This window comes from Monopterus albus, unplaced genomic scaffold (genome assembly GCF_001952655.1).
Source record: "Monopterus albus unplaced genomic scaffold, M_albus_1.0 scaffold138.1, whole genome shotgun sequence".
Lineage (NCBI taxonomy): Eukaryota > Metazoa > Chordata > Actinopteri > Synbranchiformes > Synbranchidae > Monopterus > Monopterus albus.
In genome coordinates this window covers 383,009-408,020 of record NW_018128018.1, presented here as the reverse complement: position 1 = coordinate 408,020, position 25,012 = coordinate 383,009, and the positions used below count along the sequence as shown (strand labels likewise).

Here is a 25,012-nt window from a genome sequence, read left to right as displayed (position 1 = left end):
TCAACAACATACACACTACCTGTTTTAGGTTTTACCAAGACTAGCAGAGCCAATCTAACCATCCCGGTTTTCTGGTCAGTTAAACGGCTTTGGGAGCCGTTTGTAGCCCCTCATCGCGCTTTCATGTCTCGTTTGTTCCTGTCATTCTCTGTCAGCTGTACCGTGCTCCGCCACCGCCAGGTAAACACCGGCCAGCCCCATGAAGACACCGCCGCTGTCACGCATGGAGGCCAGTTGAAAAACACACAGCAGCCGCGCGGAGCCCGAGGTGAGTGTTTGTAGCTATGTGTGCATCATTTGCTAGAAATGAAACTTAATGTTATCAACTGCGTGGCTGCCCGCAGAGCTAGCTTTCTGTGCTCGTGCCCCCCGCTGCTGCTGCAGCGACTCTGTAAGCACGCGCTCTCTCCTTGTAGTGCGCGCCCGTATTATAATGGAAATTATACCCATCTAGGTTGAAGTAATTATTTCTTGTATTTTGACAAACACCTGATCGCTTCCCCTCTGATCGTCCTGAGGTAGGGGGAATACGTTTATTTTCTATTTTAATTTGCGCGCTGCTGTCTTTGATCATCAGCCTGTCTTATCAATGGAGTGGTTCATTTTCGTATGCGGACATATCCACACGTCATAACAACACAGGGCAGGTATCACATCGCTCAGTGAACCTTTCTATAAACGTGTAGTTTAACGTTTTCCTGCTTGACGTGTGTAGCCGCATTTTGTTCTATCCTAATGTCTGATCTAGGTCGATTTGTTGTAGTGCACTACAGTATGGTCGCTCACCCTCCATCACTGATGTAAAGGTTATCAAACAGGCCACAGCGTCCAATCTGTTTCTTTGTGCGGCCCATCTCTTTATTTGTCGCACATTCCGAAGCTCTGCAGTTTACACTTGGCTATAAATAAATAGACTATACCGTGTATTTGATGTCGTATAGACCTATTTTTTTCTAGCCATTTTGTAATTATTGTTATGGGTTGTGGCGGAGTCCGGGGTAGCCCCCCTTTGTTATATGCCCCCGCGATTAGAGCAGCCGCACTGGGAGAGTATTGATTAGAGGACACCAGAAAGCTTTATACCTGGTTATGTTGTTTACAGCATGATGGTGCTCCTGCTCCACCAGGGCCAATGTGGAATTGATTTTTCACAATTACATGATCACTGTAACAACACCTTGTAATGAACACATTTATTATTTACACCCATCTGCTCACATATTTCTGTCAACGAAATGCAGTAGATGTAGGCTACCTGTTTTTCGAGAAATATTTTATTTATTTTAAATCATTGTAACTTTTAATCCTGGAATCAAAACACTTATGTAGAGCTGAAGCAATTAATCAGTTAGTCTACTGACAGAAAAGGAATTTGCTATTATTTTTGATAACTATTTTTGAATATTGTTTTTGAAGAAAATACAATTGCATAATTGCAAAATCTCTAGTCCAGGATTTGCTGCTTTCCTTTGATTTATGTGATAGGAAACCTAATATATTTGGGTACTGTTATTTGTACAAAAATTGTGATAATCATTTTTCACAATTTTCTTACATTTTACAGACCAAGCCGATAATTAAATAGTTGAAAAACCACTTAACAAAGTGAGTGATCATGATGCAAGCTGAGCTATACACTGATACTTGTTTGGTTCCAAATAAAAATCAGCTCATTTGTCTTAAAATTCAGCGAATGTATTAAAAACTGTTGGACATAATCTTCTCAGACTCCTTAAGTAAAATCAAATAGTGTTTTGAAGGCCTGGTAGCATACCTTATTTATTTTTACCAAATTCTCCAGTGTAAATTACAAGCCACGTTGCCCCATGTTCATGGTGTTGTCTTGAGTACCTGTGCAGTGCCTTGTTGTGTTTACTTATGATGACATACACTCTCAAAAAAGGAAACCTTTAGTGCATGAGAGACACTGTGCCCGAGAGTAAAAGGCACGAGATGCTCTGGTGATGTCATTATTTGTGGTCTAAACAAGCAACACATGTCTCTCATTGTCTGAAAGTAAGAGGCAGCTTTATATCAGCCTGCTCAAGGCTGTGGCCACAGGTGACATTATGCAGGGGGTTAATGAAAAACCTGGATGATATTACATCAGTGCTGCTTGCCCTCCGGTTGCTCTCTTTGTGTTTGCCTCTGTCTCTGATGTCTGATATGGCATCATTGAGCTGCCCTATCATGCTGTGGGGATTATCTGTTTTATGGAAACAACTTCCTTGACTTTATTTCATTCATGTATTACAAAGAAGCCCAGCCTTTTGTTATCAGCTGTAAAGAGCAGAACAGTAAAGTCTGTAGATGATTTGTGTGGCAGTATTTTAGTTGACAAGCAGGAGGAAGTGGCTGTAGCTCTGGGATTTCCTCTTTGCCCTGTAGTTAGAAGGTATGGCAGTCATTTTTCAAAACACAAACCTCTATAGCTATAAATAAATATGTTTGATTAGTAATTCAGCTGTTTAATACTTTTTTGAATAATAGTTTTTTTTTCCAGCTAGTCTTTAAAACGTCAGTGATTAAAAATGATTAGGTTTAGTGGATCACAGTCAGAGGATACATGAGGTTATGCTTGGATTGTAATATGCTTATTGTACAGTTTTACCTAGTTTTCTCAGCAGTCATGGTTCTCATGCGTTCACTGACACACAGGTAAATGTCTGAGTACTTTTGAGACACTGCAGATAAATTCAGATATTAAAACTCCCCACAAAGATAATAGAAAAAAATTCTTCAAAATAAACCAGTCGATCTGGTTTTTCTGCCTTCAGTCAGTAGTGAAAGTGTAACTACACTATCTCAACACGGGGAAGATGCACATCCTTGTCTGTCTAGCTCTTTTGATCACTTGTCTGCACATGGAATAGCTTTTTGGAAGAGAAGTCAGGAGGATGTAGTTTTCCAGCTGGCTAAAAGTGATGCTAAATTTGTTGTCTCTGACTAGAGTAGAGTTGGTCAGAGCATACAGCAGAAAACAAATATTTTTAATCAACAACTTCACTGTGAAATCTCATCATCTGTTAGTTAATAATAATAATACGTTGGTGTAGAGTGTGTGTACCACTGTCCCTTTTAGCCCCCGCCCCCCAGCATCCTCATGCAGCATCAGCACCAGTAGCATCCCATGATCACCCCAACCAGGCTGTTTCTATGGCAACAGCAGAATCTGCTCCAGTCCTGTACACACTGTCTCTCTGCTCTCTCTCTTCACGGCTTGTTTTCCCCTGTTCAGCCCGAAGACTCACAACAAGCTTCTGGCTACTGCCTATTTTAGTTCGAGGAGCTTGTTTGTTTTTGCTCCTTATTATTCCTGTTTGATACAAGATGGAGGAAGTTAGGTGGTTTTGCATAAGGGGATATGTTGAGGATGTTATGCTAAGTAGGCAAGCTGAGGTTTGTGCTCCCTTTCTTTGTCATCATCTTGGAGGTTTGTGCTCCCTTTCTTTGTCATCTTATTTCTCTCTCCATATTTTGATCATTGCCGTTTTTCTCCGTTTCCTTCACTTTCTCCTTTTATCTCCTCTCTTCATTCTCCTTCTTGTCTACACAAACAGAGCCCGCAGAGAACGATGTTACCTCGTTGAAAGATGCAGAACACCAGTCTCCCCCGTCACTACCACCACACATGTAAACCTGCACACTTCTCCCCTCCCCATCCTCGTTCACTGCGAGAAAGAGAGTGATAGAGAAGGAAGGAGGGATTCAGAGAGAAAAAGTGCAGGAGGCTGGGCGGGTGGGAGAGCAGTCACCATTAGACATAATGCGGCGTCAGATGTTATGCTCAGCAGCAAAAAAAGAGAGATTCATACCCCTAGAAGCTGCATGTTAGCCGCTTGGCTAAGTGGCTCCACGCCATATAAGGTAAGGCATAACAGGTGATGGGGTAGGTCGCAGTGTGGCACAGGGGCTGTTTGTGTTAGCAGAGGACATCTGCAGTATGACCGCCGGGGTTCACATCACGGGACAAGCGGGGAAATCTTCATATACGCATGTGCTGTAGGTCACAGGTCACTAACTTGTACTTTGCTCAAGCCATTAATTCAGTCACTAATATAACACAAACAGGCAGATTAGATTAGAATATCCGGATTATATTTGTTTTGCTGTGTTGCTTTTTAGCATACAGTATAAGATGCAGTTTGTGCTTTGTACTGTGTGCACAACCTTCAGTCTTTATTGACTGACTTAACTATTTATCTGTATTATGATTAGTTATGTGTCTTTTGCATACCCATGCCTTTACTGTAGCCTTTCTGAAACAGCAGTGGTTTGGCTCTGTTTCTACAGCGCAGGCAGTTGCTACTGTCTATTTAGATTTTCTGCCATGTTCCTGTGCTGCTGCTCTTGCATCAGGCGGGTTGCCAGGCAGCAACAGCATGTGTATATCTATGTTCAGGCTCAGCCAGCAGCCTGTAGGAGATCCAGTGTATGTTACAGAAAATGACGTGGAGGTATGGCCCTTGCTGTTTTGAATGCCACTGCAATCCATTCATCACATCTCATGCTACGCCATTATCAGCTCCACATCCATAGTCTGTCTAGAAAGGCAGTTTATCTCTTTGCCCTTTTTCTGTCTTTCAGCTTCTTCCTTGTCTTTCTCTATCTTGTTCATCTGCTCTCCAAGTTCACATTTGACCTCTCCCTTTCCTTGAGCTGACTGAGTTGCTAGGCTTGAGAGATCCTCACTGAATAACATCCTTTGCTGATTCGTCCCCCTCCTCTCTTGCTCTCCCCTTCTTGCGTGTTGGAGGTGTCAGAACAGAGGTGAAAAGTTGCAGAGCAGAATTGCTGGATGTCTTCCCAAGACAGTAACTGATTGAGACACAGCTTCTCCACATCTCTCTCTCTGCCTCCGTTTTGTCACCCACCTTCTCACCACTCTTCTGGTGTGAAAAATGGGTTTTCATTTCCTGCGCCATATAGACAGTTCTCTTCTGTTTTCTTCTTCTTCTAGCCTATAAAACATACTGTATCATAGCATGACATTTTTTGTTTGCTATTTTGCCATTGTCTGCTCTCCTTTCTTTGTTTGCTACTTTTAAATTATGCCAAGGCCTGTGTGTTGTTAGCTTTTCACTTTCTCCCTTCACTCTTTGTTTCTGCAGTACCTCTCTTTCTTACTTTCCCTTTTCAACCGAGGTTTAAACTTCTATTTAGGGTTTGGAGTAAATTAGAGGAGGCCTATTAATTTTTCATGACACCAGGTGCCTGGAAATGAATAAAACAACACGACTCCATTCACATTCTGACCTCCTCACTTGTGGCATGACACCTGATTGACCAGTAAAACAGTCTTCAGCCTATAAAGGACTTTCATTTATATGTTCTCTCAGATGTCATGCAATTTTTGTAGTCGTCATGCATTACCTAGCTCACTTTTCTCACATACACTCATTCATTAATCATTCAACCCTAATAAATGGTTGCCTGTCTGTGTGTGTGTGTGTGTGTGTGTGTGTCATGTTAAATCTATAGTTGCAGTGGTGAATGTGAGCAGAGGAGATCAGGGTTATTAGTAGTGATAGATAGGAGGAGTAAGTTCATTAAGTTTACAAACAGCTGTCTGCAATATACGCGCACACACACACACACACACACACACACACATACACACAGGATGTCACACAGGCCATTCGTCTGTGTCCAGACCTGCTTGCCGAATTCCCCTGGCTTAATTTATCTCACGCTCTCAGTTTCCTGTTTCATGAGCTACCTCACAAGAGATCCTCAATCAACAACATCCAATCTTCACACACACACAGTTTTATTGTTGTGCATGTCTAACTTAAGTCTTTAGATTTGTATTTGGATGTGTGACATTCCTTCAGATCTCAGGACTGATAAATCCTACTGGATGGTCCAGGTGGCTTTTAAGTCTCTAAATAATTTTGATATTTTAATATTCAAGGTGCTCAAAGGTAAAATTTGCTGCACAAAAATACATTGTGCACTATAGGTTTGGAGATTTATGCAGAATGAATCCAGCAGCAGGGTTGAATTATTTTATTCTTTACTTTGGCATGACTGGACTGAAACTCAAAATCAGAGGGGCTGTCTGATCTTTAACTACAGTATGTGGTCATCAGCATCTCCAAAGTGACAGTGTCCATTTTGAATGTCACAGGTGGCCAATTACAGTGCAGCTTTGCAGTAATCCACTGAATGCCAAGCAGAATACTGTGCTTACCTGTGATTGTATTTTAACTGGTGAAATTTCCTTTATCTCTTCTTTCTTCAGGCACCATGGATCTCTCAGGGCCTGCACCAGTGGTAGCCCTCCTCCACTGACATCACCTCCTCCTCCTCCTCCTCCTCCCCATCTCTTCCACCACCTTTCCCTTTCTCATTTTCCCTTCTTCCTTCCCATCCCATCCCTAACTACGCCCACATCTGTGACCCAAGGGTTACCACTCAGGCCCTCCGTTATCATGGCAGGGGAGAAAGGGCCAACTAAGCGAAGCGCCATGGACATCAAGCGCCTGGCGAGCCTCATCCAGAGAGGAACAGGCCGCTTGCTGGTAATTGACAGCAGGACGTTTTCTGAGTACAATGCTTTACATGTACAAGGTGCAGTCAACGTTTGCTGCTCCAAGCTGGTGAAGAGGCGACTGCAGCAGGACAAGGTCTCTGTCACTGAGCTGCTGCAACCCAATGGCAAGGTGAAGGTGAGTTAAAGCTCAGCCTGTCTGACAGTTGATGCTTTCTAGGTGGTAGGAAGTGATGCCAGTGATTAGACAGCCTTTCCTCTTCAATGCCAGACTGTATTCCTGGTGTTTGTGTGTCAGGCCTCCACCTTTGCTTTGATACAGGCTGGTTTCAGAACTGGTTTTGTGGAAGGTGTGCACAAAATGAGTATTAATAAATATATGAATGGAATGTTGCCAAATTAAATATTAACCCAGTTTGATATAATTAACACACATTCAAAGTTATATGGAATTTCTGGATTTAGCATCAAAACTCTCCAGTCAAGATTTTTCTTTCCTTTATTTCCCTCATTCACAGACCAGCAAAACCCAGTTAAAAGACGGTTATTTGACTTTAAAAATGCACAAGATGTTGCAAGACAAGCCTTATGAATCATCTTGCAAAAGAAGGGGAGGAATTAAAATTGATGCATTTTAAGTGCAGTGCACTGGGGCAAGCAGCATAATCAGTAAAGGAATGGAAAATATGAATGCAGCAGGGACTGCTGTGACAAAATATCCTGTTGCAGAATTCTCTGTTTAACTGAACATACTGTGAAGTTACAGTAAGTGTGTGGCTCTACTCACTGCTCAAGGGCTAAAGTGTTTGATGTTGTCTTAAAGCAGTGCTGTTTGTTGCGTGCATATATTTTACAGTGAATGCAGCGAGAAATTCTATTAAGACCTTAACTGATTTAGAGATCTCAGATGGAGTTGCAGTGTCGGTGTTCACCCCAGTGTGTGAGGTGTCCTTAAGCAAAACACTGAAATCTCCATGGGTTTCTCAGCAGCCTGACCCTGGGGTTCTGGACTGGGCTCTGCTGTGCTAGCCCATGCCTGCACCACATTAGTGGATGCTATATTTGGCAGGGAGGCGGGTTTACTGAAGGTTTGTTGCTTATCAGTGGCCCTGAAATTGGATCCTCCTGTTTTCCATGACTTCTCCTCTGAATATGACAGCCTTTTTTTCCATGGCCTGTCCACCCGTGGCACGCTGACTCCTGTATTTTTAGTCTCTGTGAGAAACTGAAGGACCTCTGAGAGGGGAACACTGAGCAGGGAAGCGAGTGAAGTCTGTGCGTTTCATGAGTGGAATTTGTTTTGTGCCCTTGTGTAGTTTGTCTGTCCGCACATCACCAAACTGTTTTATACGTGGTGAGAACACAACAAAGCTGCCGAGCTGGCAAATGAAATTCCTCTTCCTGGCTACACTCATTCTCCATATATAATTTTTAGGTGTTTATGTACCTTTTATCCATGGGATGCCCAACACAGTAAGTTGCTGATTCAAAGCAGCTGATGATGCATGACAGATGACTGAAATTTTTTTTCTCAGGTGTGACTCCATTTTAAATGGCAGTAAATAACGTGCTATTGCTTTTGTTGGCAGGAGCAGGTCAGAGTGTCTCACCTGTTGTGCATCTTGTTCTGTGGAACCTACTTATGAAGGTGATTTATGATCTGATCCAGTTTTATCCCTTATAGCTGCTGTTGAAACTGACAAACTGACTTTGTGTATCTTACCGTACACACCCTGGCCACCAAAGGGCAAATAATTATATGCTGTTGCTTCATATTATGGCTTTGCAGCTCCTGTATATTAATGCTTGTACTGTAGATGGCTGACATTTTCCATATGGTCAGATGGTAAAATGGGGAGAACTGTGGCATGTTGTTAATTTCTCACATCAGATGAGGATCAGGTAATAGTGTAGTGTTGTAATAGCCTAGAAGTGTATAGCTGCTACATTGAGAGTCCCCATGCACCTACTATTTCTCAACATTATTTTAATCAGTTTGAATTCAGTTTTTTTTGCAGTGGCTTCTGGCAGTCAAGCCCACATGCCCTTCCTCTTACCCAAAATGTTCTACTATTAAGCGGACAAGGATCTTGTGTAACACCTCTTGTCTAGTGCATTCTGCCAACCTGGATTACATGCATCTTCATTCAAAAGAGGCTGCTAAGCCTGAAGGCCACACAGAATGTGTGACTCATCTTGACAAAAGATCCGTTTTGCTCAGATAATGGTTTTACTGTGTGTTGTGATGATGCGTGACCTGCCCTTGCAGCCTGAAGATTTATGACGAAAAAAGTCTGGAGCGGGTTGAAAAAAAGATGGATCCTGAGAGCTGTGAAGTGTGAAAGGTTTCAGATCTAATCAGACTTAATGTTTCAGCTTTGGTGTGGTTCTGTGCTGGGTCTGTTGTGTCCATCTCTCTGTTGGGGCCCTGTGGTTGGCAGATCTTGTACTGTGACACCCCGTGTAGCCATACTACTCCCTGATTTCTCTCACTTTCAGTGTCATGACAGCTCTGTCTGTCTGTCTCCCACAGCCATACCCTGCAGCTTCCCACCACCGCCTGTTATTTCACTGTTTATTCTTTTTTCCTCTCCTCTTCCTCTCCCTGGCTGGTTTGTTTTTATCCATTCCCTACCCCCAGTAAAGAGGATAAAGCTTGCGATTAATGCTAGGCTGGATAAAGCTGGAACTAGCTGGGTGAGAAAGGAGGGCCTGACAAACCCAGACTCTTTTGTTATTGGCTAAGCATGACATCATCCCTTCCATGTGGCCACTGGCGGCCGCAGGCTGGGCACGTGTAGACTGGCTGTGTGGTGTTAAAACCAGCTAACCCCCCACACACACACACACACACACCATCCTCTCTACCCCCCACATGGCTCTGAGCATTGCCCGGAGCCGCCTCAGCCAGCCAAGACAGCAAAGGACACAATTGTGGCTCTTTGTTGGGGAAGTGAATGCAGGAAGCAGGAGAGCAGCACTGAGGGTATTCATGGATGGGCTGCTGCCTCTGCCTCCCCGGCTGCCTCCCACCTCACATCCCATTGAGCACTAATAGCCTGCATCCCCCAAGGCACTGCACTCACCCTCCTTCATACAAGCTCCCAATGCTTCAGTTAACTGAGCTGAATGAGCATCGTTGCCCAGCATAGCACTGATCAAAATGGTGTCCTCTTTCTTCTCCCCTTCACATCCCATTTCTTCTTAACCTTTCTATTACCGCTCTTTATTAATGTAGGTTGGAGAGAGCTTGATACAGTAATTTAGCTGGGCTTGGACCAGGTCTGGATAGTGAGGTGGCTTAGGCCTAGTCAGGAATGGGCCTTCCTTGTGCCTTTTCTGACAGGCTGGAGGGCAGACGGCTGGTTTCTTGGCTTAAGCCTGTCTAATCGCTACTGCTGTGATGGGGACACAGCCAGCCAGGCAGGCCTGACAGATGGACCAGAGGTTTTCACTACCAGCAGTCAGCCTGAGGAAGCATGGAGGCCAGACCTGGGATGAATGGGACTCAGAGGATAAAGCAGCCAGCTTATAGAGACAGACGTTACTCTTACACACTGTCACATGCCGGAATGTGACCGAATGTAATTGTTTATACCCACAAACGTCTTTTAAAACTCAAAAATCAACTCAAAAAAAGGTCATACTGATCTAAATAAATGACCCGGACTTTTAAAAATGCAGTGTTTCTGCTAACAAATTCAAAATACTGTACAGTTACTTCCATGCCATGTAGTATACAGATTTTGAATTTGGGAAAAAAAAGAGTAAGTGTGTTGGATCAGGAATCTGTCCAATGCTGGAATCAGTACTGGGAAAGAAAAGGTTGACTTGGTGAATCCTTATTTCCTAGTTGGGGACTGATGCTTTTGGCTACTGACTGAAAGGATTAACTGAGTGAGATAAGTTAATCACAGTGATGTGACTTTGAAACAGTTAGTCACTTAATCAGTGAGATAACAGAAAAGTAATTGTCAGCAATGTTTGAAAAGCAAACAATGATTTAGGAGATTTATCTGGTAACAAGCTTTTGGTTTACAGCTCTTCAAAAGGGGTGCCAAGCTTCTTGCCTTTGTTTAATCAAAGTAAAAATGTAAACAATATATACTTTTGAATTCTGTAGTGTTGGTTGGATGAACCATAAAAGCAGTTTGAAGACAACAACCCTGGCTCAGGGAAATTGTGATGGAGGCTTTTAATAAATTTATTTTGTGTTACTTTGAAAACCAAAAGATTAATTGAAAAAATAATCAAAAGATCAATAGATTGCAAAAATAATTACATTGCAATCATGATCCTAATGCTTTCCCTGTTGTGACACCTTTGTAACCAATGAATTGCACTTACACATCGAATTCTTTGTGTTCTTGATTACAGTAAAGTCCTACACCTGTACTGTAATTACAGTACGTGTATGTCTTCATGTAGCCCCTTCACTGTTGTTTGGTATAATGGCAGCATAACAACAGAGAGAGCCAGGTGATGGCTCTGTGATATTGTCATTTTAGTTAGTACAACAGGCTGAGCACTCTCCTGCCGAGCTCTGGGGGAAGCAGCATGTGACTAGCTAATATATTTAGGCACTGAAGAAGATCTCCATCAGTTCATATGATGACACACCAGATGCTGTGTTTATCGCTCCTGCAAAGGGAGTCTGGCTGAAATGACGCAACGTGAGAAATGTATAGACAGTTTTTAAGAAACAAGGGTAATTATTCCCAAGATTGTGTGGAGCGACAGTAAACAAAGACAAAGAGATTTTGGTGATTATTTAAGTGTCACTCAGATGCCATGCACTTTTCATAATAGTATCGTTCTGAACACAGGTGTTTCCAGTAAATGCAGCACAGTATTTCCAAATGAAGGGCAGCATGTTTTTCATGTGTCATCTGCCTTGACATTAGCAGCAGAACTGAGAATTTGGCTGATGACTCACCGCGTGGATTATTACCCAGAGGGTAAACTCTGGGAATTTTTTTATGTTTCATTCACATTTTTCCTTTTGCCAAGTCCAGACAAAGAGTCTGTTGCCGGCCGAAGTTTTTCAACTGAGCCACATATGTCATGTGTTTAATTTGTTGAGGTCATGATATGAATCATTGTTTGCTTTAAGGATCCTGCTGTTTGACATAGACACACACTCATATGCTGGATATAGTCTCAGACATCATCCACCTCACACTGCTGTAAAAAGTAACATTTATGGAAAATTATTTTTTTTCATGGTTGCACAAGAAAGACAGAGCTAATGATTCATAAAATACATAATATGGAGATGTGAAATGTGTCATATACAGAAATAACATGGATTGACAGCCTGCATTTTCTCTTTACAGACAACAGTTTCATCTGTGTGTCTGAGAGAGACCGAGAAATCGTATACTTGTATGTACAGTAAATGTATACAGGAATGTGTAATCTGTATGGGGCCTCTGTGAGTTTGAGTTCAAGGTCCTGTGACATTCAGCTGCATGAGGGTGTAACCACATCAGGTGACCACACCTTTGAACTGATCAGTGGTGATGTCACGCTGTACATGCACAGAAGCATCACAGGCTTTCATCACCCTGCCACATCTTCACATCTGAAACAGAGGTGGTTCTAGAAAATTATGGAGGGGGTGGTCAGGCTGGGGCACAGACTCAGAGAGGGGTGGCACATTTGAAATACATGTAAGAAGTACATTAAAACCCCTAGTTTTTATGAAATGATAAACAATACATTAAGAATCCAATTGTTTTTGTGTATAAATTGCACATAGCACTGTCTTTAGCTAACTTTGGCTGCACTCCTTGTTCCCTCGTGGCCAGGGGCATCGCCGCTGCACAGTGGTCCACCCCCCAAACTACTGAGGCGAATCATGCGAAGTACTACACAATCGGAGAAATGAATGCAAATATCTTACTACATGCATGATATAAAATAAAGTTAATTTGACCAATATGTGCTATAAAGCACCAGGAAAATGTAGTTGTATTTAAGACAACAGTTTGGCATTGTTTTTCATTCATTAAAACTGACAAGCATCCCATTTTGTGTCTGGCAGGGGTGGCCAATCAGATTGTGGTGGTGGCCAGTGCCACCCCTGGCCACTCCCTGGCTCTGCTCATGATCTGAAACACACAGTCACACACGCACGGTGGTAATTCTGTAAATAATTGAAGGACTTCTAACTGATGACATTCATTCCCTAACTGACAAACTTAACTTAAATCATCAACATAACGCCAGTTCTCGACACAAACCTAAATCTTTAACCTTAACTTGTTACTTCTCTAAACTATTTTGTATTTGGTTCTCATAAGAGCAGAAGTGGAAGAACTCTGTGACATACACATGACACCCACAAAAGCATATATGGCAGTGGCAGCTGCCAGTGAATGTCATCATCAGGCCTCTTGGTGGTGTCTTTACAGCGATAAGTGGTATATGTTGCACCCTGAGTGGTTGAGTCTTAAAGTGGTAGATCAGCTGCTAGGAGAGGTCCCTGCCAGTTGCAGCAGGTCCTCTGTCAGTGTGTGCTGTAATGCACTGTATATAGTGGCAGGTGGTGTATGTTATGTGAGTGACCCAATTTAAAGCCATTTTGTAGCCAGATTGACATAATAAGCAGGCTATGAATGTGTCTACAATTCAAACAAGAGAAGTGAATGCGTGATATGTAGAGTTGTTGATTGATATAAGGGCACAGTGTCTGACTCTTGCACACACTGCCATCTTATGCCCTTGTTAAAAAACTAGATTTTGACACCTTTATTTATTTTCCTGTGACCTCTCTCCAGCTCCATACAGGTTTATACTGACAGTCAGAGCTAAAACACTGTTTGTGCTGCGGTCGACTTGTTTTCTGTGGGGTGTCCAAGACAGAGAAGAGCCACAATGCGCTTCAGGGATATGGGGAAGTTTTTAGACTGTTTGTGCTGATGCTGTGTCACAGGCCAGTTCACACACACACACACATGTGTGTCTGCTCCACACTATCCTTGTCGGTATTCAGTTGCGATGCTGAGGTCAGGGTAAACCATGTTTTGCTGTATGCCAGTGTCACGCATTTTCAGTGTTTGACAGTAAGGCCAAGCTTTAACTCAGTCTAGTGTCAGACCTCGTTTTTCCCGCCCTCTCATTTCATATTTTACAACACAAGGTCACTTAGAAACAGGCAAAGACTTCTGTCTCTTGCACAACACCTTATTTTTTTTGTCTTTCACACAAACATGTTCTCTTTTTTTCTCAGTTCACATAATTGACACAATGGACACTGCCTTTCTTCCCACATTCTCTAGCTTTCCTTTGCAATCAATTTCTCTCTTTCTTGCTGTGTTTCTCTGCAAATATGAAAATATCCTTTTTTCCTGTGACCACTCCTTGTTTGTGTACTGCTGTGATGCCAGCCTTCAGATCCTTTAGAAAGAGCTTGGGTGCAGCTGGATCACAGCATTTGGTCTGCCAGTGCCACCTTCTGTCCCTCTCTTTGCACCCTCCTCCTTCCTATTATCCATCTCAGCTCTCTCAGCTTTCCCTTTGGTCCTCTTCTTGGGCTTCCTTTCCTTCTCCCCTTTTTCCTCTCTTTTTTCCCCTGCTTTTTTCCTATCCACTGCACCTCCTTTTCCTTGCTTTCTGCCAGTGGCATTCCTTGTTTACCTGCAGTGTGCATGCGTCAGGGTCGTAGTGGTAGTGCTGTAGTGCCGCAGAGGAATGAGAGATCTGTACTGCTGCTGCAGCCTGACAGCCAGCTCCGCACTCCCCCTGGGTTGTAGACCTCTAACACTGCAGCACATTCTATGCATATCACATACTGAGCAGGAGCTTAAACCTATCATTCACACAAAACCTAAAGTATAGCTGATATCCTACCATTAGTACTGTCATTCATACACTGTTAAATATCGGCTGCTATTAATAGGCTTTTTCTTTTCAACTCACAGGGAAAACATTCAGAGAGGGTGAGAGGAGGTGGAATTTCATCCTGTCAGCAGAAGCACTGAATGCATCTTCCAAATTCACTAGGGATTTTGTGAAAAATACAGATAAACCATATTGAAACTATGTTAGCTTGGTTCTTTGCAGCTGAAAGAGAGAGTCCACAGAGTCAGGAACACTATTCTGCTTTTAGTGCAGCACTCATTTTATGTTTTTTTACCCGAGCAGTGAAACCTTCTGTACTGTGCAGTTGTTAGAGAAGACTGAAGAATATGTGTTAGTGTGGGCAAGTATGCACAATTTAAGGCCTGTAATCCTCAGGAATTAAGACCAGGCTCCTAAATTAGATTGATCCCATTAGGATTATTAGCCAAAAATATCCAGTAATTTATTGATATAGATGGAGGGGGAAGGAGATTTGATGAATTTGTAAATAGGAAAAACTAAATACATGAGTGCCATGGACAACTAAAAGCGGGAAATGATAGGGTAAACCCTTTATATTTTAAATAAGCACTGCATTTATCCATGCATGTCTCCTATCTGCATTGTCTATATCTTGTGCATAAGCATACAGTGGGCCAGATGGTATTGCATGTCATCTGTGTTTCTGACCAAGATAAAGATTTTTGTGGCATTTTACGTCTTTGCTGTACAATAGACAGGAATGTCAGGGATACACAACAAAGGTCCCAGACGCAAACTGGGGACACTGTGGTTCATGGTCTAGGCAAAGCTAAGCTGGGCTTTACTAGACCAGAATGACTCCTACCCAGACTTCAGAGACTGGCCTTGTCCTGTCTAAATCTCCGCCATACTTGTTCTGCCAAGGCACTCTGCTCCAGCTGCTCTGTAAGCCGACATTTAAGGCACACTCTCTGCACACTGTGTAGCTGTGTACACTGTGAGCTGTCATCGCCAGTCAGCCTTTGAGTGACGAAGGGGCTGGGAAGCGTTTGCAGGAAGTGCAGTTTTGTCTGTAAACTATAGCTATTCACTGGCACGTTTCAGATGAGCGTGGTGTGCTGCATGTCAAGCTAAACAAAGAGATGCACTGGGCTCATCCTTGTACCTCTCCATCTTTGGTTTTTCCTTCTTCATCTCTTTTTCCATTTCTTCCTCTTTGTCTCTTATGCATTTCTCAATCTGATCTCCATCTTTCCCTGCCCCATTACTACCCCCACTCTCTCCTTTCTATCATTCCCTCCCTCCTTCTTCTCTCTCCTTTCTATCCCTCCTTCCCTCCCTCTTCTCTTTCCTTCCTCCTCGCCTCTCTCCTCTCCTGCCCAGTGGCAATTCAGTGAAGCTGTGAATCATAGATGCAGTAGACGCTACCTGATGGTCATGTGACCAAAGCCTGCCTGACAACATGGGCCCGGCTACTGCTGTGTGTTGCAGGCACATGCAAACACACATTTTATCACACCAGCGCATGCTCACATCCTCTTATCTTTCTCACAGTCTGACATAAACAGCATCAGACTGATGCTTGCCAACACCCTTCACAGAGTATCCAGCTTTTATGATTTTACTGTGATTATATTCCATTACAACAATGCTCTCAGCAGTATCTGTGCGGTCAATCTTAAAATCCTTAAAATCACAGTTGCTCTGTGCGACATTCAACCTTCATGCATTAGGGGTGTGATGATACGCTTAGTTCATAAGATGACTTCATGATATTGGGTTAACCAGAACGACGAGATGATATTTTAACACTGTTTTTAGGAAATCTACACTGGAGAAATAGATGACCGGAAAAGTAGTGTTTTATTTGACTGAAAGTCACAAAATGCAGAACAATGCAGGTGCATTTTGAGATGCTTTCACTAATCATCTTGTAATGAATGTCACTTCAGTTCTACTTTCTGAGTAGGAACAATATGCGAGCACTGTAAAAGGTTTTGCCACAAACTCAACTGACTCGTTTCTCTCCTGTATGATTTCACATGAGTCTCTCCAGACCTTATAACTGTCCATGAACTATGCATGAACTTCAGACTGAGTTCAAAGGCGTGAAAAAACACAGCCCTCTCCATTCTCTTCTATGGGGACTGCGTTCACTGTAGCCAGCACGTTTTAATGTCATGAGCTCTTGTGGCATGAGATCTCGTGACACCCCTGTCATGCATTATTCATAATCCTACGCTTTACCATCCATCATAACTTAGTCTAAAGTCACCTGTAGCTCATCCTGCTCACTGTTGCTGTAAGTGGCACTGACAGCGCCCCTGTCTATTGTCATAACTCTCAGTATTGTGTTTTTTGTGTTCGACTTTTTGCTGCTTCCTGGTGTATATTAGGGCAGTACAGTGGTCTGCTTTGTGGGGGAACTTTCATAGCGTTAGAAGTCATAGGTTTGATTGCTGCACTTACTGTCATAATGTCTAGTAGCACAGCCAAGAACCGATCCTCCTCAGGACCAGCCTTTTTGTGAAATATATCCATGGTCTGTATTCCTTTGTCCCAAGTGCAATGAATTTTCATTGACTCTGTCCAATATGCAGAATAGATGCTTGTAATTCATGCCATATTAACTAAGTCTTCTTTGTTGGTGCTAGATGCTTGACATATGGTATTTTGCATAGTAGTAATGAATAATAAACTTAATTTCTCTTCTTTGTTCTTTAACCTTGTATGTAGGTGGAGCTGGGCAGGAAGCAGGAAGTGGTGGTATATGACCAGAGTTCCAAGGAGGCGGGGCACCTGTCCAAAGATGGCTTTGTGCACATCCTCATGGGAAAGTTGGAGGGCACCTTCCACAAAGTGTCTCTGCTCACTGGTATGTGTCCGGCACGTGGGTGTGGTGATTGTAATGTGAACAAAAGATGTTTGTCTTGAACCAGAACGGACATGTCTGGCTAAATTTCTTGGTGTTTTCCCATTTATTGCTCTACATTTATTAAGCAGCATGCTGGTGTACCTGGCCTGATCCCCCTGCTGATTTTGGTGTAGTTGTGTGTCATTGAACAGTTTTGTCAGCAGATGTCACTAATGAGCTCAACAAGAGTTTCCTCAGTCAGGTTATTTTAATTGGCAGTTGTCAGATTTTCACAGGTACTGTGTATGTAGAAGAGGAATTATAAAGTGGTACTGCCGGGATACAAAGTCTCTCTGACGCTTCCCTGGAGCAAGACTTGAAATAAAGCTGAAGCTTTACTTCAGTCCTCTGGCCTTATTTACCACAGTTATTATCCTGTCATAGTGTCCGTGAAGCACACTAAGACTTATAATTGAGCCCTAGCATGACTGTTAATAGCCTCTCAAATGTGGTGGCTATAGCTTTTAAAAAAACAGCTTTATACACACATCCACCAGCAAACCCTTGAATCTGCCCCAAATGTGTCAGCACAGACAGGAGAGTGTAATCTGCATCAGTCAGAGAGCAGAGGCAAATGTCTGCTCTCGCCTCTGCATCCCCACATCTCTGTTCTTCTCCTCCCTCCGCCGGGAGATTAGTGTTTTTTTCATGAGTCATTTATAGATGCTGAGGATTGCCTCAGAGCACCCAAGCAACACCATTATTTACAGAGCACATGCTTATGCTGGGCACACCTGCACACACATACATACACAACTCAGGTTCTTTATCTCACACAGACACACACCCACTCACTGTTTCCCCCTCAAAATCAGGATTTTCCTCCTCAGCTTTTTTTTGATCAGACATCATACCCTTCTTAATCAAAGCCCCCTTGTCAGCGATTTCCTCCTCTCCCTCTTTATCATTCTCCACAGTCCACTCCTGCTGTGTTTTTTCAGACAAGAGGAATCACACTTCTTCCATTTCTCTCCCCGCTTTTCTGCTGTTTCCATGACAACAGTGGCAGACTATTCCCCAGAAGGTCTCAGCCAATGGCGTTACCTGTTGTTTGGGTGGTTGTATTATTGGAGTCAGTGGAACCTGCAGCCAGTGTTTGTGCATGTGTGTGGGTGGGTGAATAGAGAGTGTTGCATATGACATATGCATGCTTACAGGCGTGGATTTGAGCTTGCATGCATTCATATATTATGACATCATGTGAATGAGCAGAGCTCTCATGAGAAAAATGATGAGTTACAAGCAGGTATGATTGGCAGGTGATGTTTCCAGGCTTTTAAACAGTGCCTCTTAAATAATTTAATTTGAAAGCCATGATCTATTTTGAATATATGAGTGGATTTCACTTCACTCTTGACTTTAAAGTCCACAAAAGCAAGAAGCCTGTAGTATAAAAATAAAAGGTATGTCTTTGTATTTGGGGTACAAGCTTTAGAGCTGGGTACAAAGTGTGAGCACAGAGCTGGCACAGAAGTCAGGGATCACGTTGTGCCGTTGTTAATCTCAGCCTCTTCACAATCCAGCCACCTCAGGTCTGCTAAAACTATAACATTAATACATTTCTAAAAAAAGTCAAATACATAAAAATAGGAAAAAATGAATTAATTGTAGATTAATATTATCTAGTTTCAGATTCTCAAATGTAAGTTTGCTGCTTTTCTTAGTCATTATCATAAGTAAACGGAATATCTTTCATAGAATATCGTTAAGAGACAATAAAGAAATAGTTTTTTTGTTGAGGCCCTCCTTTTTACCCTCCTTTTCTCTATCTTTACCTTTTTTGGTTTCAAATGGCTTTACTCATTGAGTTAAGTTTCTTTAAAATTGTCGTATCCTATTTTTCATGCCTTCATCTTCTGCCTTCCCTCTTTTCCACCTCTCTCCTGGCCCCTCTATTGAACCTCTGATTTGTGATGCTAATAATTTTTGCAGTGACTTCATATCTAATCTAATGTAATGATTTGTTTTGAACCTCCCTTGTGCTGACCACACACACATGCCCAGTGCACACATTAACATTTCTGTAAATCAAGTGAGGGTGGGAGGTGAAAGGAGGAAGGGTGAGATAGATAGATAGATGAAAAGAATCCATAAATGGGATGGATGATGAATAAATGAATAAATACTGAGCTTGCTGCCTGAGGGGGAGAGGATTCTCTGCTGCCAAAATGGAGATCAGGGCTCTGTCTCGCAGAGACACAAAATGGATTTATGCTTTTCATATTTTAAAGCAAATTTTTAATGACTCAAACTTCAACTAAACTTAAGGAATTAAGTGATAGTGAATTAAGTGACTGGTAGATAAGCTGCTTGCTTATATTGTGTATTACACAACCTAAGTGCAACCTAAGTGCAGGCACAGGGAATATATTGATCCAAAAACAATTGGTGGCTCATCTGAGGTTTCTCATCAATGATGATCGATAACTCAGGCTCAGAAACCATACCACTTCCTCCATGTGGATGATGTCATGGAGTGATCCATGTCCCAATAGGGCCATTGTTTTTGTGAATGAGACAAGTAGCAAAAGACTCTTACCCTGTGATTAGTATGAGATATACTGTATATTCACACAGGATGAGTGATAGTGGCAGTTGGACAATGTTTACATGTGCGTGTGCATTTCACTTCATGTGGGTTATGTGTTTGCTTGTGTACACGTGTGTTTGTGTTATTACTTCATCAACTGTGCAAGAGCATTTGTGAGAAACATGCCCCTCTGAGGACGGCCATATTTTTACCACAGCATGATCTCACCCAGTTGGAGCTCAAAGCCAATGAGTCTTGCCTTTTTGAGTGTTCAGACTTTGTGTGTGTGTGTTTTGCAGAGGAGTAGAACATCACTTGGTTGGAGCCAGCTGCCTCCCCAGTGGCTTTAAAGTTTGCGTGTTTCCCACCATTCCATAGCGCACAGCCAAATCAAAGACAGTATTGCCTGCTAGTATAGTGTAAGTAGGTGGTAGCCTGCGAGGGTAAACTGTTTTGATACTGGCTTTTGAAATTTGTGTTCTATTTCATATAGGCTTCGCCCTCTAAGAGCTGTTGCTGTTGGGTTTATCCCTCATGCATGCGCAGTCCTGAAGAGATTTCTTTCGTGCCCTGTGCCCTGCACCCTGCACTGGGTTGTTCCCACTCAGGTCCGCTTTGGTGGCATAATGCCAATGTGACCTGAGATCGTCTCCCTCTTTTTCTTCAGCAGTCCAAAGAGCGATTCCTAGTCATGTCTAAAAATGATCGAACGCTGGACTCCAGCGCCACACTGCCATCACCATGTGCCCAGGCTGCAAAATGGGCTTCATCATACCCAGTGACCCACACCCTAGCTGCGGGGCCTGCCTCAGCGCAGAGCACAGCGAGCTGGCACTCTCCCCCGAGGGCTGCTTGCCCTTTGTGTGCTTGCTTGCCCCGCGGTGAAAAGCAGCGCCGTGCGGAGGTGTTCTCGGCTGTTACAGTACGTGAGCCTGATGATGACGGCAGCGGGGCAAACCGTGGTGACAATCTCTTGGTGGATGACCCCCTGGAGTTCCTCAGTGTTGTCAGCGCAGAAGGGCCTGAGTCTGTTGGCTTGCTTTCCTCCATTGCTGGCTCTCCCACTGACCCATCGGTTGGCATGGACAACCTCCCTCTGGTACAGCAGCATTCCCCCACTGCCGGTCAGCCTCTGGCCTTCGGAGCATTGCTCCATGATCTGCCTGACATCATTAAAAAAAACAACGATGACTGCTTTGTCTTTGATGCGCTTACTGGGCATGATGTTGGCCAGTCATATAGTGGTCCCTCTTGGTCTCCTCCACATGAGGAAGCTCCAGAGACAGTTTGCTCGCCTTCGCCTTGACCCCATGTGGTACAAGAGGCACCTGCTAACAGTCCCCTCCTCCGTCCAGACAGACCTGGCAATACTGCCTCTGGTCTTGCAAGCGCTCAGGGGACCCCCTTTCAAGCCCATAGTGCAGACCTCTCTTAAACACCTTTTGCTGAAAGCAGCGCTCCTCATAGCCCTGATGTCGGCTAAGCGATTGGGTGATCTGTGCACGCTCTCTGTCTCACCAGTGTGTCTCTCTATCCATGAAGATGGTAGCTCAGCCGTTTCGAGATTGAACCCTGCGTATGCGCTGAAAATAATAACATAATAATAATATTCACTTTTATTTGGCCAAGCATGTTACACACACAAGGAATTTGTTTCCGGTAGAGAACCAAGGCAGCCATCTGCGGCACCAACTCACACCGATGGCTCTAATCATCAGGGGCAACTTGGGGGTTCAGCGTCTTGCCCAAGAACACTTCGATACTTGGACTACAGGCGCCGTGATTCGAACCTCAAACCCTCTGGTTAGGAGACGACCGCTCTACCCACTGAACCACAGTAATAACATCTTCTTTTTGATCCAGAGTCATCTCACTTTCCTCCCGCACATAGAGATGGGTCAGAAAAAGAACTTCATGCCCTCTGTCCACTGTGTGCACTGTCCCATTATGTGGCCCGCACGGCAGCTGTCAGACAAACACAGCAGCTGTTTGTGCACTACAGGGAGCACACTCTTGGGAAGCCCCTAACTAAGCAGCGGCTGTCCTGTTGGTTGTGTGAGGCCATCATACAGGCATATATGTCAGCTGGGAGAGACCCTCCACCTGGCATCAGAACTCACTCCACAAGAGCTATTTCATCCTTCAGAGCTGCCTTCAGAGGGATGGCTGTAGAGGACATCTGCACAGCAGCCTCCTGGGCTGCCCCATGTCCTTTCACTCGCTTCTACCTTTAAGACACATCCAAATTTTCACTGGCTCACTCAGTGCTAAGTGTTCTGCACGATCGGGAGGCTCCCCCGATGCGAAATGTGAGGGCACACTTGCCATTGGGCGCTGATACTGCATATATGTTACTCGTTCGAGCTGCCAGCTATCAGTTAATGTGCCTCTCACTTGACTGTGCTGTCAGCGAAAGGCTATTGATGTGTGTGTACTGACTGCGCATTTTTGCCTGTGTGCGCTCCATGGTACTCCTTTTCCCAGCTGTCGGTCCTGCCCTGCCTGACCGTGGATGGCTACCAACATCATTATTCTGTTGTTGTCCTCTGTTCAAGGAAAAGAACAACAATGCAACCGAGCATCTGACAGTTACTATGCGTAGCTAATGTCTGTTTGCTCTCACAATTCAACTGTTATCTGTGCGTTTGTCAGGCGCACATGCTCACTGTGCACCCTTCCCTGCACTTATCCTCCTCTGATAAACAGAATGGCCATTCTGCCTTCTCACACTGGCTATAAGGGGCATGGTTGTACCTGCTTCTCAGGCAAGGCCTGCTGCAGGAGAGAGGATGTTGTACTTGGGCTGCTATTGCGGGATATATAGGCAAGCTGTGATGTTGTTTATGATGCTCTTGGGCGGCGGTGAGTTGACAGGGCATTGACTACATCAAGCTGCGCTTTTATCCCAATAGCGACAGCTCTTAGAGGGCGAAGCCTATACGAAATAGAACGGTGGTTATGTACAGCAATCCAAGCTTCTATGAGTATAGGCATAGCCCTCTAAGCTGGCGGCCCTGCTGTCTCTACCCCTAAAGAAAAAGCGCTGGCATAGGGAAACGACCTCAGCTTACATTGGCATTTATGCCTTCACAGCGGACCTGGGTGGGGACAGCCCAATACAGGGCACGAAAGAAATGTCTTCAGGGCTGCCCATGCGCAAGGGATAAACCAAATAGCAACAGCCCTTAGAGGGCTACGCTTATACTCGTAGAAGCTTGGGTTACTGTATGTAACCATCATTATAGTTTGAGTAGAAGAGAACAATCAAACAGGAGAAGAAAGTGACAACATTCACTCATGTTGTGCAGATGAAAAGAGTGGGATAGTAGTTTCAAGAGGATGAGAGGTGGAAATAAAAATAACTGTGCATTTTATTCATAGCTCACGCATTTTGTTGAAGTGTTGTAACAATGGATAACTATAAATTAGGAAATAAAAGAAATGCAACAAAATGGTACAAAGGGGTCAGATAAGAGAGTTAGGTCATTATAAGTCTGTATTTCAGCCATCTGTATTGCATGTGTGTGTAGAGTTTGCAGATGTGCAAGACTGCTCCTGATCTTTCCTAGTGCCATCTGCCAGTATTTTTCACAGGATTACTAAAGCATCACACCACTGGGTCAGAGAGTGTGCAGAGCTATGCTACGTGACTAATCGGTTAAGCACAAAAAAGGATGTCATTATGAACCCTAAATTCACTGCATGTTTAAGTGTGCTGCTGATGGACAGTTGTTGTTCCAGGTGCTCGCTGCTGAAAAAATATATATATATATGTTTACATTGGCAATAAAGGAAAAAGAAACAAACCTTTTTGCTTTCTCTTTCCAAAATTAAGTTTGATTTATTCATTTGCTCTATAACTGACACATAGGATCATGAGTATATCCTACTTAGTATCTGTGTGTCATATGCAACTGGGACACAGTTTTGTCTATCACAAAAGTTATCATGTTGATTCCTACACTGACAGGAGCTGCTGTGTACCCCAGGACTTTGATGAGATCAGGTTAGGGTGTGACTGCACAGACATAGGTACAAAGGTCAGTTATGTGTCATTCGTTTGTGATGTTATGCAACAAGGTGATGTGTATGTGGCCTTGTTTATATACTGTATACTTATGGGAATGGAACACGGGGAGCACACTGCTTAGCGAAGACTGGAAGTCTGCGGACTGGAGGCTTGGCCCCAAGACAAATTCATGGGGCGTAAGGTTAGAGCAAGTGTCAGCTTTGGTTCAGATTAGGGTAAGGGTTAAGTGGCAAGTAGTGGTTTTGGTTAAGGTTAGGTTAAGCCTTCTGGAAATTAATGTAAGTTTCTGTACGGACCCTGTAAGTGACAACCACATGTGTGTGTGTGTGTGTGTGTGTGTGTGTGTGTGTGCGCGCGTATGTGAAAAAAGCTGAAGAGGTGAGGTAACTGTGGGAGGCCAACTCTCACAATGCAGCCGTTCACAGAGACATTCCAATGAGCTATATAAGGAGGTCTGTTTGTGTCACTGTGTTAGTGTGTTTTTGTGTGCATGGCTGCATGAATGTGTGCATATGAAGTAGTGCGTTCATGCGCATGAAGCAATGTTTGAGAGTGCATTTGTGAGAAAAAGAGAAAGACAAAACAGAAGGAGGAGAGATATGGAGATGAAGGAACCTCATTTCATTGTGATAGTGTGTGTGTGTGTGTGTGTGTGTGTAGGTGATCATACACTTATTCATGTGTATGGATGCATATACTGTATTTCACAGTGTGTGCAGTTGGAGAGCTCATCCAGGGAGACCTGTGCTGACCTGTGCTGTGTGCGACTCCTAGGAGCTGCAAGTCTTTCCTTATTTTGTCCTTGTGGAGCCCAGCAGGAAGTCTCAACCTGCTCTGAACACGGATGATTATTTTATGTGACTTGAAACTGCCAGACGTGTAAAAAGCATCATTTTGTTGCTGTCCTTAAACAGAACATGGTGCTGTGTGCAAGTCAAGCCATTTTTCATCTGGGCAGGAACATAAATTGCTGTAGAAGCCTGTGCGCTGGAGGTCAAGTTGATATGATCAGTTGAGCAATGTAAACAGTGTGACATATATTCAGTACTCTCCGCCTCGAGGTGTGTTGTGATTGGTCACAGTGCACATCATAGAGTGCACATTTATTATTGTTACATGCCTGAGGTTCACGCTCCCCCTTCCTCCATCCATCATCTTCCTTCTTTCCACCTTCTTCTTCTCCTGTCTCGCTTAACCTCTCAACCTGCCCTTTCTGCA

At 43.5% G+C, this 25,012-nt stretch overlaps 1 protein-coding gene across 4 annotated transcripts in view; it reads left to right on the top strand.

Annotated features, from left to right (window-relative positions):
* The first annotated feature begins 6 nt into the window (after positions 1-6).
* The window catches only part of dusp8a (dual specificity phosphatase 8a), a 43,723-nt gene continuing 18,717 nt past the window's right edge, over positions 7-25,012 (top strand). The window contains exons 1-3 of one of the 4 annotated variants that reach the window (XM_020613754.1): positions 7-268; positions 6,245-6,524; positions 17,057-17,195. In XM_020613754.1, coding sequence (XP_020469410.1) covers positions 6,435-6,524; positions 17,057-17,195 — 229 coding nt within the window. In that variant the 5' untranslated portion in view covers positions 7-268; positions 6,245-6,434. Of the gene's footprint in view, positions 269-411; positions 519-3,692; positions 3,868-6,244; positions 6,672-17,056; positions 17,196-25,012 lie in introns of those variants that run through there. The other 3 variants (XM_020613751.1, XM_020613753.1, XM_020613752.1) reach the window with 3 other exon arrangements.